The sequence below is a fragment of the Ictalurus punctatus genome, chromosome 17 (genome assembly GCF_001660625.3).
Source record: "Ictalurus punctatus breed USDA103 chromosome 17, Coco_2.0, whole genome shotgun sequence".
Classification (NCBI taxonomy): domain Eukaryota; kingdom Metazoa; phylum Chordata; class Actinopteri; order Siluriformes; family Ictaluridae; genus Ictalurus; species Ictalurus punctatus.
In genome coordinates, this window is record NC_030432.2 from 12,449,721 (window position 1) to 12,469,993 (window position 20,273).

The following is a 20,273-nucleotide window of genomic DNA, read 5'->3' on the forward strand; positions in this document are numbered from 1 at the left end:
AAGCCCCGCCTTCACTATTTTCATTGGCTGCTGTGTATAACCAATCACGATCGTTACTTGCGCTGGGCTTACTCTGATTGGCTGCAGTCAGAAAGAGAAAGAGAAAGAGAGAGAGAGAGAGAGAGAGAGAGAGAGAGAGAGAGAGAGAGAGAGAGAGAGAGAGACAGACAGACCTGTGCCTTACTAGCAATTCACTACAAACAAAAAGTGCATTATGGATGCTCAGATGACGCCAGGATATACGTCTGGACACTAACCCATTGCATTGTGAGATTTTATTAGCACCCTGAAGTCCTTTACTATTCTATACAAATATATACACACACACACACTATATACTATTTGTGTCCTGTGTCCTCATGTAGTGTTACAAGACATGCTCATCGTATGTATAAAAATAAAACATGTCGGCTTAGACAGACGCTCTACTACTGCACAGCTAATTCATGTCACCTCACATCAGCACTATTATTTCAATAGCAACTGCACTGTGTAATATAACAAAAGGCAGTAATGATATAAAAGCACATTAATTCAGAAAAAAAAACCCACACAGACATAAGAGCATAACACAAAGATCTCTGTATTCTACAGTCAAACATACATATGCTTAAATGTTCATTTTTATTATTTTGCTCTACAATGAAATCATGATTATTATAAATACATTTCAGCTAAAATAGGTTTTAAACTTTTCTTAATATATATATTTTACATAAGATTTGTCACCATCACATCTTTCCTGTGCACAAGCCATGTTCTTTATTTATTCATATTATTTAACGTAATATAACTTTCATGGTTGTCATGACCCGGAACTATATTGAAAGACATCTGATCTTTTTCTGACACTTAAGGTTGATCACATGCCCCTACTAATATATTCATTTATTTATTGATCTTCAGTAAGCACTTTATCCTGGTCAGAGTCATGCTTGGAAAACTGGGTGTGAAGCTGGAGGAGATGCCAGTCCTATCACTTTACTTACTTATTTACTTATTCTAACTTGTCCTTGTAAGTTTTGATTTGTAGTACGCTTGCAATTTCCCTCTGTGATAAATAAAATAGTAAAGTACTCAATCAAGCAATCAATCAGTCCGTCTATATTCCTTACTAAGTAAAAATCTTTGACTAAGGAGAAGTCTTATTTCGATTTAGATTAATTATCTAATTTAAATGCTACGTATGAACATTCTAGACAGATAAACAAGGAATGAAGGAATGAATGAGACGCCATGTCCTGCAAACAAACGCTTACGTAAATATCGTGTTTAAAATGCACAGATAAATCAGTCTGGTTTGTATCATGGATGGTCTTATGTGTTTTTAGTGTGTTTGCTTTTTGATGCAATATACATTTATTTACATACATTTATCTTCAATGTTCTTTTCATGTTGTTTTGATAATTTATTTTTTATCCTGTTCTGCACTATATGGCCAAAAGTATGCAGACAGCTGCCTGTCTCTCTCTCACACACACACACACACACACACACAGACGTGTAGTTCTTCCCCAAACTGTTGCCACAAAGTAGTAGGAAGCATCCAATTGTACAGGATGTCTTTGTATGCTGTAGGATGCGGATTTTCCTTCACTGGAACTAAAATGCCCAAACGTGCGCAATGCAAGCTCCATGAAATGTGCCACAGTTGGAGTGGAAGAACTCGAGTGCCCAGCACCGACCCCTGACCTCAACTCCACTGAAGTCCTTTGGGATGAACTGTAATGCCGAGTGCATGACAGACCTCCGCGACCCAACATCAGTGCCTGACTTCACTAATGCTCTTGGGGTTGAACAAGCAAATTCACACAGCCACGCTTCAAAATCTAGAGAAAAGCCTTCCCAGACCAATGGAAGTTATTATAACAGAAAAAGGGACTAAATTTGGAATGTGATGTTCAACAAGAACATACAGTATGGGTGTGATGGTCAAGTATCCACAAACTTTTAGCCATTTCCTGTATCTGTTCTTTTTGTTTGTTTGTTTGTTTTTTAACTTGACCATGGACAAATATTGAGTAATGTATCGCCTCTCATAAATAAATGAACAAAGTAAAATAAATAAATAAATAAATAAATAAATTTCAGATTAAAAAAAACGTTAGCGCTAAAACACTAGACAATTACCAAAACTCAATAAGAATTACAGTTGAATGTTTCATTAATTGAGAAAGCTAAAAATCATACTCACGTTTAAAACCTGATTATTTTGCAAATGACTTACTACATATTTACAGTACTTTAATTTTTTCAGCTATAGTTCTCATAGCTTTAAAATTGAACCAGTGTACCAATGGTGTGTGTGGGATTTCAGTAAATAGTCTTTTTATTGCCCTATCCCTGACCCTATGTGTGTGTGTGTGTGTGTGTGTGTGTGTGTGTGCGCGTGCGCAGTCTGAAGTAGACATGAGTGTATAAACACACAGCGGCGCAGCACACACACAAAAGGCTGAGCACCTGGTGTGTCCCACCTCCATCCTGCCAACAAGGATTGTTCACACAGGTGTAAATGCATGTGCTCAGAGTGTCGTACAGACACACACTTTGCGGAGGCCTGTGCTGTCTGACAGATGGGCCTTCACTGCTCCGGCACAGTCAGTGTGAGTGTCTGATACGTACACGCAAGAGGGCAGGGGAGGCTTCCAACCTACAACCTGCTCCGCTCTGCACTGGTACAAGGTTGCTCATGCCACATATCTACTTCCCTTCATAATGAGGCAGTGTGCAGAGCTCAGACATGTCCCTTCAGCACACACATGTACTAAGGCTTTCTGAGGAACGGCTGGATGGACATTATCCGAGGCAGGCTTTGACAGAGTGGAGTTGCTGCTTAGTTTTCACATGCTGGCCAGAGCTGAAGACAGACAGAACGTGAAAGGTGGAAAAAAAAAAAAAGGGACGAGAATGAAAATAAACGCATCTACACAAAAGAAAACACAGACAAAAGAGGGAGGGAACATGTACACAGCCGATATCCGGCGTTAATCAAAGTGGAGGTGTGTGGAAGTGGCCGGGGCCGTGTTAAAGAAAAGGATGGATAGTTTCCCTAAATGTTACTACAGAAATAGGATAAGTAAAGAAAGAAAACACAGCAGGGAGCACTGTTATATATAAAAAAATACGTGACAAAGTGGTGTGATGCGGCTTACAGTGGAACGGAGTTACTGTTACCACGCCAAGGCTGATTACTTTCCAATAACAGCCCGTTCCAAAATGTTTTATTCCTCATATTCTACAAAAAATATCAACAATTACAACTTTTCATTTATTAATAAACATCACCGATTTAACCCTAGTTACATTTAATATTGTTGAATGTGCATGAGTTAAGCTCGTGCCTGTTATCACTAGCTACGTCTCCATCCGAATTTGCGAATTTAACTTTGGAAAATGAAACTGGAATATGGCAAAAAACATGTGCGAATAAAGCGTGTGAATCCCACGTGTTCAAGAGAACAAAACAGTCACTTCTGGGGAAACTGCTGCATCTCGCTCTCTGCCATTTTTACTTTTCTGAGGAAGTTATCCAATCACGTGATTTGTTGAAGCAAAGTCACGTGACCTTTTTGATACGCATCGAGGAATTTATATCATAGCTAATGCGCGTGTCCTTCATTCTTATCGAACAGAAAAATGTTAAGCCTCAACTGAGCATGCGTATTTTGAAGATTTTATTCACATCTGGTGTTTCGATTCAGTGTTTGTTTGTTTTTTTAATTGCATTATCCCAAAATTCCCATAGAAAATACAACTTACTTCCTCATGTTGTTTACTTCATTCCCTTACCAACCTCTCTCTGTTTCTCTCTTGATAAGATACTGATAAGACAAGGAATCCAGCTTGCCATGTTACTAAGAAACCTGAAAGAGCAGAATCCTCTGAACAGAAAGCTTAACTATTTTTTCTTTTTAAAAATAACACTTTTTTTTTTTTTTTGCGTTTATTATTAGTCTTCGATTAGTCCGTGTGAAAGAGTTGTTACTATGAAATGATGTATTAGAACGAGAACATTAATATAAACCAGAGATTTGGATTACAGCTGGAACTACAGTCAGAGCTGCTCTTATAGAAAACGAATCAACACCAATCCCGTTTGAGAATTCAACACCGCCGTAATATAAGGAGACGTATTAAACACTGGCAACTATTAACACTCAATCCTATCTACTGAAATCTGTATTTAAGAGGTAGCAAAATGGAAGAGTAGCGCCATTACACATAGGTAATGTAACTCCACACTAGGAATTGTTCACATTCATGCAAAAATTTTCTGTTTGCATATTTCTATGAAATATTACACATTTCCATAAATCTACAGGTATCTCAACTAAAACGTGAGCCTCCACGCCTGCACCCGCAGTACACCATCTCCGGGTTTATCGCTCTGCCATTGCCCCTGCCTTGTCACTTGTTTCGTTAGTGGATTTCCCATTCAAACTTTCCATTTAAATAAAAATAAACAATTGGAATAAATCGTAATTATGACGAGCCAGTATGTAAATGCTTACTGCAGTCGTTGATACGGTTGACTAGTCTTTAAGGTTGTGTTCATATTACATGGAGGCGATCCGCAAGCTATGGTGCGCGCTTGGCAGGTATTATTCATCAATTCTGCCTGAACGGTGAGTAGAGAAAAGAACAACATGCAGGAGAACACAGCACTGGGTTTGCATACCAGTCCAAATATACGCATCAAGAAGACAGAAATCTAAAGCCCGTCCGCACAACAGATGCAAAGTCGCTCGTGCTTACTTTGAAAACTGACAGGGTTTGCATGAAATAAGCTCATGTTCATAATTTTTGTCTTATGTTCTACATAAAAAATTAAATACATGCAAACCCACACCGTGAAGAGGACAATACTCTATTCGCTGACAAACACGTACATCCAAATATCACTGATCCTGATGGGAAATTTAAAAATGTCATTTGCCAAAAGGACAGAGAGGTGACACGGCTAGGCGACAGATTTAAAGGGGAAGAGTGATAAATTGTGGTTTAAAAAAAAAAAAGAAGAAAAATCCTATTCACACTCATTGACCCGGTATTATTCATAAATAAAAACTCAACAAATGCCTTTAAAATCAGCATTGCTATACCCTTGCAAAATAAAATCATTTTTACCATGTTAAATTCCCAATTTCCCCCTTAAAACAAATCTCATGACACCCCAAATCAGCTGAGACATGTCTGTAGTTTAAAATCTAGCCCTAAGCAGCTAACAAGGGAAGCCAGAATAGTGTCAAGCAAACTCTACGATCTTACGTTTATTAAGGTTATGAAGACTACGAATGCTGGCGTAACAAGAAAACACAAGTCCTGAATGATAAATACATAGAAATATGGCACAATCTAGTACCTTACAAACAGGAGGACCCATTTTGTAGCTAAATGGTAGTTTGATCCTGAATAGCATGTGTAGGAACTCACCCTGTGCGCTTGGTGATGGTGCCCAGAGTCATGGGCTGTTTAATCTGAGCCAGCGGCAGCAGCACCGTCAGGCTTGGCAGAGGAGACAGCCGTGGATTCCCCATGTTGTTGTTGGTGAGGTTGTTATAGGACTCTTGGTTGGTATGTTTGGCTGAAAAAAACAACAAAAACAAAAAACAACGAAAAGACAAATTAGCATCTGACTTATGCGATGAAGCTATGGAACTACTGTAGGACTTTTCCAGTCACAAAAACCTTACAACTAACAGAAGTGCTTTGTAGTTTCTATCAAAAACATATCCTTGTGTTAGTTTACTAAGTCTGGGTCTAAAGAAACATCGAGCTAAAACAACACACATCAGAACACAGCGAGTATTTAAAATTTTCATTAGGCGCTAATATTAGGTGGGTCTTCAGTTTTCATTTGAAAACAGCCAGTGACTCAGACCCTGTTTACATGAGTGCGTTTTCATCATCTACGATACTCCGGCGGAGACTTTTGGAAACGCAGAAGACCCCGTTTTAGTTTGAAAACTCCGGTCTCGCATTTCCGTGTAAACGGACCAAAATGAAGACTTTTGAAAACGAAGGTGTGGCTCCGCCCACAGATTGTGTGTATCCTTCCCTGATTTATCAACCCCTTACTATACGACCATTACGCTGCCTTGATCGTATACACAACACAGAGACTGAACCGCAAGCTTTGCTGCTTTATTGTCATTCTAAGCAGCCATTGTGCAGTTAAATTCTGTATTTTATAATACTGCAGCTGTTACATGCTCAACAGGCGAGCTATGATTAGAGCAATCGCCAACAAATCTCATTTCAAGAGGCGTAAACCCTACACGGAACGCCGGTTTATTGTGACTGCCGGTGACTAGCAACCAACTTCATGTTTACACTTGTATGCGCATGCCCAGTGTGTATGCATGGTCAGGTGACATGTATATTCGGCCGTGTAGTGTGGACTAGGATCGTTTTGACTTTAAAATGAAAACGCACTCGTATAAACAGGGTCTCGGTTGTTCATCCAACCTGGAGGTGTTCATTTCACCACCAGGGTGCAGGACAGAGAAAAGGCCTTGATACTCATCTTCCTTGTATCTTGATGGATGGTGGATTTAGTCGAGCCGCGCTACTGGCCTGAAGGGAGAGTCGGGTGATGATGCCGACCTCCTGCTAGCTGCCGTTACAATATTGTAATCGTACTTCAGTTTAAAAATGAATGAATTTGGGAGGAGTTTCGGAATTGCATGCATTAAATGGCAGCTTGCATTCGTCCAGCATCATCATGACTCAAAGAATTCTAAAGAGCTAGGCTGAAGAGCTGCCTTGAGAAAGTCTGGCATGGCTCGACACAGAGCCGCAGGCATAACAATGTATACCAAGGTTATACTTGTTTTTAAGTTAGTGCACATGTTGATGTGCACACGATGGTTGCTCTGTATACCCTGCATTCACTTGTTGTGTCCATTATGGAAAGCCAAAAAAAAAGAAAAAAGAAAAGAAACAAACCAAAAAGAAAAAGAACATGATGCATGTGCATGATGCATGTGCATGATGCATGTGCATGATGCATGTGCATGATGCACTACCAACTTAAACACCGAAGGCGGTATAGCACGAACTATACTGAACACACTAAAAAAAACTAGAGCTGTGCAAACATCCCTGCAAACTTATCCACTATTCCAGACTGTACTATTCAGTCCATACAGGACTTCACAGGGGTTTTTGTGATTGTTTTCGAAATTTGTGATGTAACTTGTAGCGTTTTTTGTGCTTTTTTTTGCGGAAAACTACTTGAATCGGCGAAATTGCAATTGCACGAAATGGTTCTGCAGTGATGTTTGTTGGTAAATGAGACCTTTTAGCGGTACTCATGTTCGATGGATGTGAATCAAAGAGAGATTTGGCTGAATGCGCGTTGTGACGACGTCACATCATGAGTCTTGGCCCAAATCTGCGGAAAATCTGCGGTAATTTTATGAAAATTTGCTTGAGTCTGAGTTAACTTTCTACGATCGGAAAATCGCGAATTCTTGGTGGGACTCATTATTATTATAGTAATTAAAGACGAGTTCTCATGTATCCTACAAACCGATCAAAAAAAGAAGGGTTTATGTGCTAATTTGCGTCGTCTAGATTGGTGAGAAACTAATACTAGAAGGCTCGGACATGCCTTCTAGTGAATATTACTTTTAAGCCTCCACATGGGTGACGATGTTAAAGCATAATGGCAAACTTAAACCCAGATATCAGCGATCAGGTCTGCAATTCACAAACACAGGATCTTAAAACTGCCTGTTAAAGTGATACGTGTGCACACACAGTAAAAGAGAAACTATTATTAAACGTGAGAGAGTTTGATCTTTCAGCTAGTACTCGGTAACTCTCGTAGTTCCACTGATGAACAAAATACAGCTTTTAATCTCGTAACATTTCTGCAATACAGAGAAAATTACAATAACTGCAGAACATAATTATACTGCAGGTCACCTCATTATATATGAAATTAGCACACCAGTGGTGTCGATGTTATTTAAGCATTTTATTTAGAGTATAAAATGGGACATGAATTCTCATTGATCATGCACTACTTGCCTTTTGCAACTGTCAGTTTAATCCATATCCAGCACGATTCGTTTCAAACAGGGGGAAAAAAAATCCCCAAATCTCACCGGTTTAATTTTACAATAACATGATATCAGCCCCTCTTGTGATTTACCTACACCCACAACACACACAGACATCTCTTAGAGAAACTCTTCAGTGTCCAGAACAAGCCTGATTAAGACTAACTGGCTCAAGATGCTACACTAGAGAGGCCTGCGTTAATCAACCACAATCACCAGCCATGCTTAAATGACCCCCACTCGTCAAACAACCCCCACACAAAGGAGTAGCCTACACAATACCGGTGACATACAATCATACCCTGAAGGCAATTTCCCCCGTTTAAAAAGGTGCCCTTGTGGAGTCTAACAGATTTCAACGATTCTCTTGAAGTGAGAACCTGAAAAAACAGAAATGCAAGTAGAGGGCAGTACAGGTTTGAAGTAAAGCTGAGCACACAAACCTGTTGCACATATGGCGCTGGATCTATCTATACTTGCAGTGTCTATCTATACTTGCACATATTTATATACATGTATATCTGCTGCTGAACACCGAGTGACACATCAGCTGCACCATTAACATCATCATAGTCTGCCAAAACAGACCAGAGCATTTTCATTAATAAAAAGAACACCTGTTTTCTACAGGCCTCAGCACGCACTACTGCATGTTTATATAAAACATCCATAGCCAATTCAAATACCTTAAGCCCCGGCCTAGTAAAGAAATTAAGTGCGATAATGAAGTAACATTAGGCTTGTTTACTTCAGAAGTGCAGGGTGTAATGCAAATTCTATTAAACCTTAAACACACCAGAGCCTTCAAATGTCATTCACCTTTACTGACAAGAAAAAGCATATTTTACTGTCATATTAAGGTACATTTTAGTATTTACAATCATAACATGAGTCTTAACAATTTTCAGAAAAGCAGCATAAATTTAGGTGATGTAACAGCAACTACACAATTAAAATGTTTGGACCTAACTACTGGAAAGTGCAAAGTAAATCAGTGGCATGTGCGTGTAAACTTTTTTAATTTTTTTTTTTTAAATAATAAGATTTTCATTATAATTTCACATAATTGTAATGATATTACAATATAATATACACATATACATACATATGTATACAAATATATATATATATATATATATATATATATATATATATATATATATATATATATAAATAAATATATATACACATATATATATATACACACACACACACACACACACACACACGCTGTAAGATACTTTTGTAGCACTGCCTTGCTTACTTTATGTCAATGACTAACATTAAGTTTAATTAGCTAAGTCTTTAAACGTCAAGTCCCTCAAAGAATTGTTACTAACTTGTATAAATGTGATCTTGTGTTTTTATAGCTCATCTTGTTTCATAGATCTTTATTCTGCATAATTATCCAAAAATTCCCATTAACACACGATACAAGCCAAACAGCTGAACCTGGAAACTGATCCTGATCTATTAAAGATGGTGTAGCTGTGATGTGTATTCTGTTCTTCATGTGTGTGTGTGTGTGTGTGTGTGTGTGTGAGCACGCATGTGTGTTCGTGTGAGTGAGCAAAAGCCACAATAACATATATCCTATAGAATAAATATACAGCTTAATCACTAAGGAAGTGTTTTTCTTACTCCGTTATGTTTCCTTTGTCAAGCCGCTATGTTTTTGAGACTATGTCAGTAATCTTAAAGAACTTCAGGTTATACACAGAGCAAAAGCCCTCAATGAGAAAATTCAAAAACATAAAACCTGATTATATGGGAGTGAAAGCGCTGAGAACAGCCGTGCACCAGTGTTTTAGAGGGGTTTTAGATCATTACCCAGACTCTCTGTGTTTCACTAATGCCCAGAAACGCTGGCTTTGTGCTTACCCAAGAGCGGCTATTTAGGGCTCATGGCCCTCAATAAAGCCAGGCTTTTGCTGGAGACATTACACAAACCCCCGCCCTATTCCACGCAGTGCCTGGCTCTCAAGGGCCCTTCACATTTCAAAACCACTACACCCCAAACGCAGCTACCTTTTGTGCGCAAGAGCAGCAGAAAAGAAAAGGAATTTGAACAGGAAGCAGCCTGAAAACCCATAATGGTGCTTCTGACAGACAAAGACGACGAGAAGGGGAAGGAAAAATCTTAATGAATTTAGCATCTTTCCAAGCACACATACTCTGCCCTTGTATTACCTCTCCTCTCCATCATTTTAAGATCTGCCTAAAACACAAAACAGGGGCAGCTACATTTGCAGCAGGTTTAAAGTGCTCGAAACCCACACACAGCTCCCAAACGCGCCCAACACCGAGTCGGATGCAAAGTAGATGGAAACGTCAGCGCCGCCTGCTTGACCCAAAGTCTTGGAAGTGGCACGGCTAGGTGTGTAAGGTGCCCGGTCACTCCAAGCTACGGTGGCTACAGAGCCGTCATTTGATTAATGACTTATGCGCGAGAGCTTGCACACTCATACGTGACAGGCCGATGGAAAGAAGATCCATCAATGCAAATCCACAGCCGTTGCAGGCCTCACTCCAGGAGACAGCTTGGGTCATGCTGTCACCTGACCCCTCAGGATCCTGCCCCCTCTCGCTCATTTGCATTTTCTTCTAATGGCACAGACTTGCCTGCCCTGTCACTGATATCTTGTTTTTCTCTCCCAAGCTGTTCTATTTGCATCAGGGAAAGTGTCGAAAATGCTTTCGCTCCCGAAAAAGAATTTTCAACAGGTGACATGTACCAGCTACTCTTGTCTAATAAGCATATAAAGCTGTTCTGTATTAATATGAAACACACTCCCTGGGATATTACGACACAAGGATATATGACATACTGTATTTCAGCGGGTTTAAATGTTAAACGCTGTGAAATAGAGTAGGATTTGAGACTGCAAAAAAAGTGCCTTATATAAAGCCCTGCTCCTGCTATGGGAATACTTCAATATATATACCATTTCCCCATTCTAGTCCCCCCGCCCGTCTAAGTCCAAGTTTCACGGACATGTTTTGGATGAAGTGTGCAGCACACGGGAGGCGGGGACTGAAAAAAGAGGCAGGGAGAAGACGAGAGGAAGAGGAACAATGGCTGTTCTGCTAAAGGGAAAGCGCTGTCAAGTCTGGCTGCGCCAATTCCCAGAACTATCATTATTAAAATACTCACTTCCAGGAGGGAAAAAAAACCCGAAAAAACTGGAGACCAGAAAGTGCCGGATAAAAGCAATCCCACTGGACAAAGTGAAAACAAATTAAAAGGACCATTATAAAACACAGATGCTGCAAAGAAAATAAACTTCACAAGATTTACTGTTTTCTGAGGAAATCAGACATTGGTGGAAAAGACATCAGCGCTGACTCCTGGGTAATGGTGAACGAGAGCCAAGGTTGCCTCAGCTTCTTCTTCAATTTTTAAATTTTTTTTTTTTTTAAACTGTATCTGCTGGGCTACTATTTTCGAGCTCACAGTGGCGTCAAGCCAGCATCCGCAAACATGGCAAGCTGCCATCCACTGAATGGATGTTAGGGACAGCATGTTTTGACAGCACATTTAATTGACAGCAAGTGTAATATTCTGTAAAACGTCCTGAATATTAGGACATATTGCTGTAGCATAACTGCTTTTACAAGAGAGACGGGATACTTTATTCTGCATTTATAAGGTATAGGAAGCGGTTTGGTCTGCATTTTTATGTTATCTAATAGCTATTATTGCACATTTTTAAAATCAGGCCAATATATAGAAATAATACTACAGATAAAAGAATTTATTTACCATCATATACAATGAATATTTTAATGTTCAGTGACACAGTACAAACTGTGGACCCACTGATATGCTGATATATATATATGAAATATAAAATATTTAAATATGATCAACTTAATATTATTGATAATAACTACATGGGCATCTTTAGAACTAATTTATTAAGGAACTCATGCTAAATATACAGAGACGCCCAAAAATCTAATTCAATAAGTTATACAGCATGTCTGCACTTACAGCTCATCAGCAAGCACCTTGGTGACACAAGGAATCTGTACTCTTCAGGGGCTCAGATGACACTATTACTAGAACCATATGTGGACAAGTTTGTTTGGGAGAGTTGCATTTTTGCGAAAGAGAGAGCAAGAGAGAGAGACTGTGTGTGTGTGTGTGTGTAGCACTGCATCTTTCACCTCTGATGAGTGCAGTGAGCAAATGGGGCATGAGCGGATGAACAGGAAGGCATCCAGAGACTCAATCAATGGACCTCAGCATGTGGCTCTGATCATGAAACAGTAATCTGATCATGTCAATTTACTTTTGTGTAAGTGGGGAGCATATCTAGCCCTCCAAGTCATGAAGGCTCCAATGACAAAAGGCCATTTTGGACATATTTAAGCTAAACCACAGCAGGCTTTTGATCTGCAAAAAGCACACTGCCTTGAAAATGTAGAAATATCCCTAACGGTGGATGCACCCATGTGCCAGGCTTCTAGTCCATACATCATACATTATATAAAACATGCAGCTAAATCTATATATCCCATTACTTCAGCAAGTGCGATTTCTAACACATACAGACAGAAACAAATACAAGCATACACATACATCACTACTCCTACTACCACTACTACCACTACTAATAATAATAATACAATTCGCTCCATATTAGTTTTCCGGGGGGGGGGGTTCTTTTTTTTTTTTTTTCTTTTCTCAATGAGATATTTGGGAAAGGGAAGGGAGGAGAGAAGAGAAAAAGTAAATGAATCACATGAAAATGAATCATATGAAAATGAATAAATAAATTAAAACATATTACTTTTCCCATACAAATAAATATAAGCTCTTCTGCTGTACTGCTTTTAAGTATATGCATCTGGTGTGTGTTTGTGTATTAAAAACAATTTAAATAATTTTTCTCTTTGAAAGCAGATTCTTCTCAATGTAGCTTAAGAAACAAAGACAAACTTGCCACTATTTAATTAATTAATTAATTTAAAACCTTAATTCCTAAAAAGATAAATATTTACTTCTCAGTTAAATAAATAAAGAAAGAAAGTCAAATAAATAAAGCTAAATAAAAACTTTTGCCACTGTAAATTTCAATGCAGATATATAGAATTGATAAATTAGCACATTATTATTATTGTTATTATTATTATTGTTATTATTATTATTGTTATTATTATAATCTGGTTTCACTCCGGTTTCTCCTGTCCTTGGTCCATCTGCCTGGCTAAGAAAATTTTAATAAGAACACAACAAATGCACGGTTTCTAAATAAGGAGCCTTTTGTGTGTTAAACATCAACACCAAGTTACTGTTTCCTTTAATTAATGCGACCAACATAATGCCACGTGTTCTTCCCCTCCGAAATGAATCCTAGTTTAACTGCTCTCACATAGTTAATTCGGGACTCGTTTGGGAAGAAAAGAACATGTGGTTAACAATAATTAAAGGAAACATCTGACATATAAGAGCAAGTCCGACGTTCTAAATTTACTGATTTGAATAACGGCATATTTTCTAAATGTGTAATGTAATTAAAACGTCCAGCATTTTACTAATACTCCACCTGTTCCGCACCCACATTTATACATAGAAAATGCCATGAAAGAAACGTTTCAAGTAGTGCCTATATAATATTAACATTCTGTTCAATTCAAACTCCTCGCTGTGATTAGCTAAAACATCAAAGTCGTACACACAGCCAAACCTTCATTTCTGCTTACAGCACCGAATACGTCTCTTCTAATAGAAAACGGTTTCTCTTTCAAAAATGATGCAAATGATAAAAGACAAAGTGTGGGCCTGTTTCTTTAAACTAACCATGCCCAAACTGTCAAAATAGACATGTTACATACATACAGAATATTAAAGATTTTAGCACATTGTGCTATCGTTAATTTTTTAGGAGCGAATACAACAACAAAAACATCCTATAAAATACTGATGTATGTACGGCTAAATGAAATCTATGGGACATTTCCTCTAAGATCAGGAGTACAGTTAACTCCAGTGAGGAGGAGGTTTTCTGTAAGATAGTGAGAATTTGTGTTGTAGAGCCTCAGGTCATGAGAAGTGTCAAAAACACTACTGCACGGTGGGAAAGGGCAACGAATATCATCATGGCTCACAGCGACTGATAAATCCACATCGGCCCTCTCTACAAGCTTTCACATGACGCCGCGTGCGTGCTTGTGAGACGGAAAAAAATCATTCAAGATGCATTAAAGACATAAAAACGTCAAAGACGTATATTGTAGGTGAGCTATGAGTTCATTTGACGACACTTAAAAATGCATATTTGGGTAAACTGGGTTGATGTCGATTAAATGATTCAAAGAAAAATAGCTTTATTAACTGAGTACATTTACTGTTGCTTTCACAAATACATATATAAAAAAAAGTTTAGCCTCTTAAGAATTGTTTGTGAATAAATATAAACCTTGTAAAAAAACTGTTTGTTTATATGTAATAATTGGAGGAAAAAACAGGAAAAATATAGCATTTAACCATTAAAGTGATACTCCAGCCTGCTTATCCGTGACAGGAAAAAAAATTACATCCCACAATATTACTTCTCAATTAATAGTATTCTTTTTCCAATTATGTACAAATACCAAAAACTGAGTTTTCAAAAAAAAAGCCGGCATGTTTATCTCCATTTATTTTGCACTAATCCCTATTAGTGTCTTTAAATCCTGATCAGAAGAGGAAACAAAACTGTACGTTCAGGCCATTCATAACACACGGATCACAGAGTAGCCGCGGCCTTTCTGTTGGATTAGATTCATATCAAGAAGAAATTTAGGAGTGCAACTCAGGCATTATGAGATAATCCGGCTGCTCTCAGAGCTCCAGCAGCCACTCTGCAGGCTTCGTCAATCAAAGCTGAGAGCACAGCACCACACGAAGGCCGGAGAGGGAACGGCATGTAAGTCCATACACTACAGCATTGTGGCACGGACACAACACACTACAACCGGAGCAATAAATCTGCACGATGATGCATGTGGTATGTTAAAACAAGAGCAGCGCTTTGATGCTTGGCTTGATTGGATGCCTGATGTTTACCGTGCGGACGAGCAGCACTTTATCTTTAAGACAACTCGCAGTTAAAGTCGCCAAGATGGATTTCAGGGGGGTGTGTGCGCCGGGGAAAAAAAAGCCAGCTTTTGATTACAGAGAGTATGTTTTCTGACCCTGCAGGAGCACATCAGATCTGCGCGCCTGACTACAAGCCACACACACACACACATATATATATACAAATATACCAGACTGTTCATTTGAGTTGGATGAAGTAATTACATTAGAAACTCTGTACATTGTAGTTAAGACAATGTGATCTAACGATACAGAGTTCATCAAAATAACTGACCTGACGAATCAATGTACCACATTTATACACACAAATATAATGCCATACTGTATATAATAGTTCTCTTATATTTTACATACTCCCAGAAGACTTTTCATTCCTGGTGCTTTCAAAACGCACCTCTTATTTACAGATATGACATGCTGATGCACAGCGGGAATCACACGAACACAGGCAGAGGATCCTGATGTGTCACTATTAAAAAGCCAGTTAAAAAGCCAACAAGAGCTAATAAACTACAGATACATCTCACAACACGCAACATGTCTAGGAATTTGGTCTTTTTCCGGTCTTCAGCTGTCCAGTTTTGGTGCCCGCTGTAGCTCACAGGACTGGAACCCCATATGGTCTTCTTCCATTATAACCGTTAACTCTTTTCTGCTCACCACAGTTATAAAGAGCAGTGATTTCAGTTACTGTAGCCTTCCTAACACCTCCAACGAGTCTGAAATTCTCCTCTGGTCCCTCTCATCAACAAGGCATCTCTGACCGCAGATCTGGAATGTTTTTGTTTTTTTTGCACCGTACTGTGTAAACCCGACAAAAATCATGCACGCTAAAATCTCAACAGTTTCTGAAAGACTCCAACCAGCCCGTCCTCTACATGCATGATGTTGAGCACTGCGCTACTGCTACATGATTGTCCGACTGTTCCTATTAAAGTGATCGATGAGCGGTAATGTTCCCCAAAAACGCATGAGAGAATAATAGTGAAAATCTACACAGAGTACACATGAGCGGGACACAGCAGCACCTATTGTAAGCTTACGCAATAATTGTGAAGTGCGTCTCCAGAGGAAAAGACACACGACAGATAGAAAGAAAAAAAAAAAAAAAGATCCATAATTACACGGGGAGCAAAGAAAGGGTTTTTTGTATGTTGTTCTATTTTTGCATCCAGCCAGCAGTGTAGGATGTGTACGTCTCCAGTTCCTTCCCCAAATCAATGTGTTGTCACAGCCGACAATCACGCGCCGGTTGTTATGGCTACTGTGCTATAACTTCACAGGTTTCAAATCTGCTGCCGGCTTCACACCCAAAAAGCTCACGTATTACCAAGAAAGAAACGCAATTAGTATAAATTTGGCTTTTCCTGTCTGAAAATCTGTGGCTGGAACTCGGTCTAATTAACCTATCCTTAAGTGTGAGAGGGTCTTAAAACCAGTGGGCTTAAAACTACTGAATGTAGATTCAGATAAACATCAACATCAATGAAATAACTCAAATATGTTGAGTTCATTAATTTATTTCATTTTACCTTGAGTTTTAGAAACCAAGACAAACTCATTTCTTTGTTAAACGTTAAATACCCGATAACGGTTATAATTAAATCAAACGAGTGTGAACGGTTATTTCAATATGCGAGTAAAAAATTGAAATCCTTTCTGTAAAAATGGGCACATACTCGCAAGGAGGTTAAATAGTGCTGATGAATCCTGACAGGGTAACTTATAGACGAAGAGCTGTAAAAGAGGAAGAGTGTGCTGACAGGAAGTGAGTGGTCCAGACATTCCAGTTCAAAGCAAGGGCCTTTAGGAGAGTCAAGACTCACCATGGCTCTGGGGAACAGAGAAAGGGGAAGAGAGGTAGAGGAAAAGCGTAACGCTTACTCACTCACTTACTCACTCTCAAACACACACACACACTCATGTGAATGAGTGTAAAAGCCAGACTCCATTAACCTATTATCTTTTAGCCTGGGGAGCCACTGAACTAGCCTTGAAGTTATAAAAACTAGGACATCCCTATGCTTTGAAGTAAAATCCTGTACGGGGCTTAAAATGCACACCGCCACCACATCTTCGTATTCCTCTCCATCGGTGTAAACTTTTCGTCTGGTCACCGCACTGCAGAAGGGGAAGACTAAAACGAAGGACTAATTTGTGACAGGTGAATCTAATGCTACTGCTTTGAAAAGTGAGATCTCTCGAGGACACGAGACACGCTGTGTCATAGATCAGCTCTGCTTAATGTGGATTTGGTCATCGCAAGCACTAATTAATAAACATTGTCCCCTGACAGCTGTATATCCCAAATGTGCACAGAGAGAGTGTGAGCACTGGGTGTGTGTGAGATCGATGACCCAGAGTGACAGTGAGTAAGTAAGACCCTTTAGAGCCTCTCCAGGGGGCTCCACAAACACCCACCGGGCTGCTGGAGCCTGCTGAGCACACATCAGCAGGGTGCTCTCAGTGTGGACGGGGTATTGATTAATCCCACTGTTGCTTTGTGAACTAGAGTGCACTGATGGGTAAACAGTGTCGACAGCCACGCCAGCTCCTGTGGCAGTCAGCACAGTGTGTGTGTTTGTGTGTGTGTGTGTGTGCGTGTGTGTACTCGTGAGACTGTCAATCAAGTGTGTTTGCAGCCATGGACAGTGTTTGACAAATCCAGTGCACACACAGAGCTGTGACACTGAGGGCAGTGGGTCTGGGTGCAAGGTCTTCTAAGGTGACATGATTAACTCGCTAATGACCATCTTAGATCGCAGACATTTTCACAGACTTCTGCATATGGAAGAACTTCATAACACAACACAGTATAAGTTCAGTGGTGGTATATCCCTAAACACGTGTACTACACATGCAGCATGACTTTAAAGCTTACTATAGATAGAAGTGATTCTCAAAGTGGGGTCCAGAGTCACAGGGGTTTGTGAAGCACAGCCAGGGGTCCATAATGTATTATTCATTTCCTTTATTTAAAAAAAAAAGTTTGTTATTATTATTATTATTGAGTTATTACAGTTATTAGACTGTTTGATTGTTTTCGAATCGGTTTAGTCCAAGCAATCCAAACATTACTAAGTCAAAAACAATGGTCCAATAAATAATGTCAACTTGGACCTAATGTGTTCTGTTGCTGGAAGCCTAACATCTGAACAGGTGGATTATGTTCATAAAATAAATCTGTGCTGAGATGTGCCGAGAGGGTGTGAGAAATTTATTTTAGAGTTAAATGGTTCGAAAACATTTAAGATTCCATGGATTTCATGGTAAAGTCTCCCAACTGTCAGGAAATCCCAATTTCAAATCATGATACCAATGTCACAGCCATCCATGGCTGAGAGCCTTGCTGACCAAGCAGAAAAGATTACTCTTTCCCTCTGTTCAGTTGAGTAACCCATGGGGTGTGTGTGTGGTTATGTGTGTACGTGTAGTTGTGTGTGTGTGTGGGTGTGCGTGCTTATGTATGTATGTGGAAGAGGATGGAAGAACAGCTTCCAAAAACAGGAAAGGTGAAACATGGAACAGATTATAAATACACATTAGCATGTATGTCACATTTTAGCTTTTGGATGAAAATCCAGATTGACATATAACGGTGAAGCGATTTGCATATAAACGAAATCCTGAATTGGGGGTTTCCTGCAATTTACAGTATTTATAAGTAAACACATTGTATTATTTTGGAATCCAACGATTAATCATGATCTAATAATCTATAAGCTAGCAAGAAAAGAAAACTGTTAAAGTTATTAAACAACTGATGAATACATGTCAAAGATAGCTTGCCATGTAAAGACTCATGTTTTAACCATTTTGGTGTCTACACTCAGCTACAGTATGCTGTTATATCATTGTAGTTTGAACTAAGAACATAGAAGTATGTTGTTGTGGGTGTATGAGCGTAAAAAGCTGCTGCAGTCAGAGCTGTGTGAAAGCTGTGTGTGGTGTAGAGGTACATTAGGTGTACAGTGTGTGCGCTGACCGTGTAGAGGGGAGCCGGACGGGCTGCTGGAGAGACCGGCGATGGGGCTGCACCGGCCACCCTGCTTGCTGTTCAGCTCCTGCTCGATCTCCTCGAGGCCGGCGCTCTTCTGAAAGCGGCTCACGCGGTTCACTACACGTGGGGACAGGTGTGTGCGGGCACACGGTGCGCCACCGTACGGGTTAATGGGGAAGACGTGTGAGGTGCCACGCAGCGTGCTGACCACCACCCAACGGCAGTCAGGACTGAAGCAGATGTCCTGCACCTGGAGCATACACAGAAAGAGAGAGAGAGAGAGAGAGAGACAAAGACAGACAGAGAGACAAAGACAGACAGAGAGAGAGAGACAGAGAGACACAGACAGAGGCTTAACAAAAATGTATTATTTACAAAAACATTCGTCACAAGAACATCATCAAACACTCACTGATAATTGTACACAAACATTGTTGACACCAAATATCATTAAAACACCCCTTGTTTTTTAATAAGATTATAATATACAAATTCTATATTTAACCTTACAGCTACTAGGTTCTTGAACATTAATTTAGCATCAGTACTAAAATGTTGCAACCCTTTATTCTTTCTCATCTTTTTGGCTAATTTCACTGTTCATATCAAGTAGTTTACCAAACACACTTTCCTGTGTGTGTGTGTGTGTGTGTGTGTGTGTGTGTGTGTGTGTGTGTGTGTGTGTGTGTGTGTGTGTGTGTGTGTGTGTGTGAGAGAGAGAGAGAGAGAGAGAGAGAGAGAGAGAGAGAGAGAGAGAGAGAGAGAGAGAGAGAGGGAGAAAGAGAGAGAGAGGGAGAAAGGGAGAGAGTGAGGGAGAAACAGAGAGAGAAAGGGAGAGAGAGAAAGGGAGAAAGAGAGGGGGGGGGAGAGAGCAAGGGAGAAAGAGAGAGAGAAAGGGAGGAAGGGAGAAAGAGAGAGAGTAAGAGAAAGGGCGAGAGAGAGAGAGAAAGGGAGAGGGAGAGAGAGCAAGGGAGAAAGAGAGAGAGTAAGAGAAAGGGAGAGAGAGAGAGAGAGAGAGAAAGGGAGAGAGAGAAAGGAGAGCGAGAGAGAGAGGGAGGGAGGGAGAAAGAGAGAGAGAAAGAAAGGGAGAAAGAGAGAGAGTGAGGGAGAAAGAGA

At 39.7% G+C, this 20,273-nt stretch overlaps 1 protein-coding gene across 4 annotated transcripts in view; it reads right to left on the minus strand.

Annotated features, from left to right (window-relative positions):
* bcas3 (BCAS3 microtubule associated cell migration factor) overlaps window positions 1-20,273 on the minus strand; it is a 222,000-nt gene that overhangs the window by 150,103 nt on the left and 51,624 nt on the right. For all 4 annotated transcript variants that reach the window (XM_017490616.3, XM_017490615.3, XM_017490614.3 and 1 more), the window contains exons 15-16: window positions 19,143-19,407; window positions 5,435-5,585 (exon numbers count right to left, since the gene is read on the minus strand). In XM_017490616.3, the coding sequence (XP_017346105.1) occupies window positions 5,435-5,585; window positions 19,143-19,407 (416 nt within the window). The remainder of the gene's footprint in view (window positions 1-5,434; window positions 5,586-19,142; window positions 19,408-20,273) is intronic.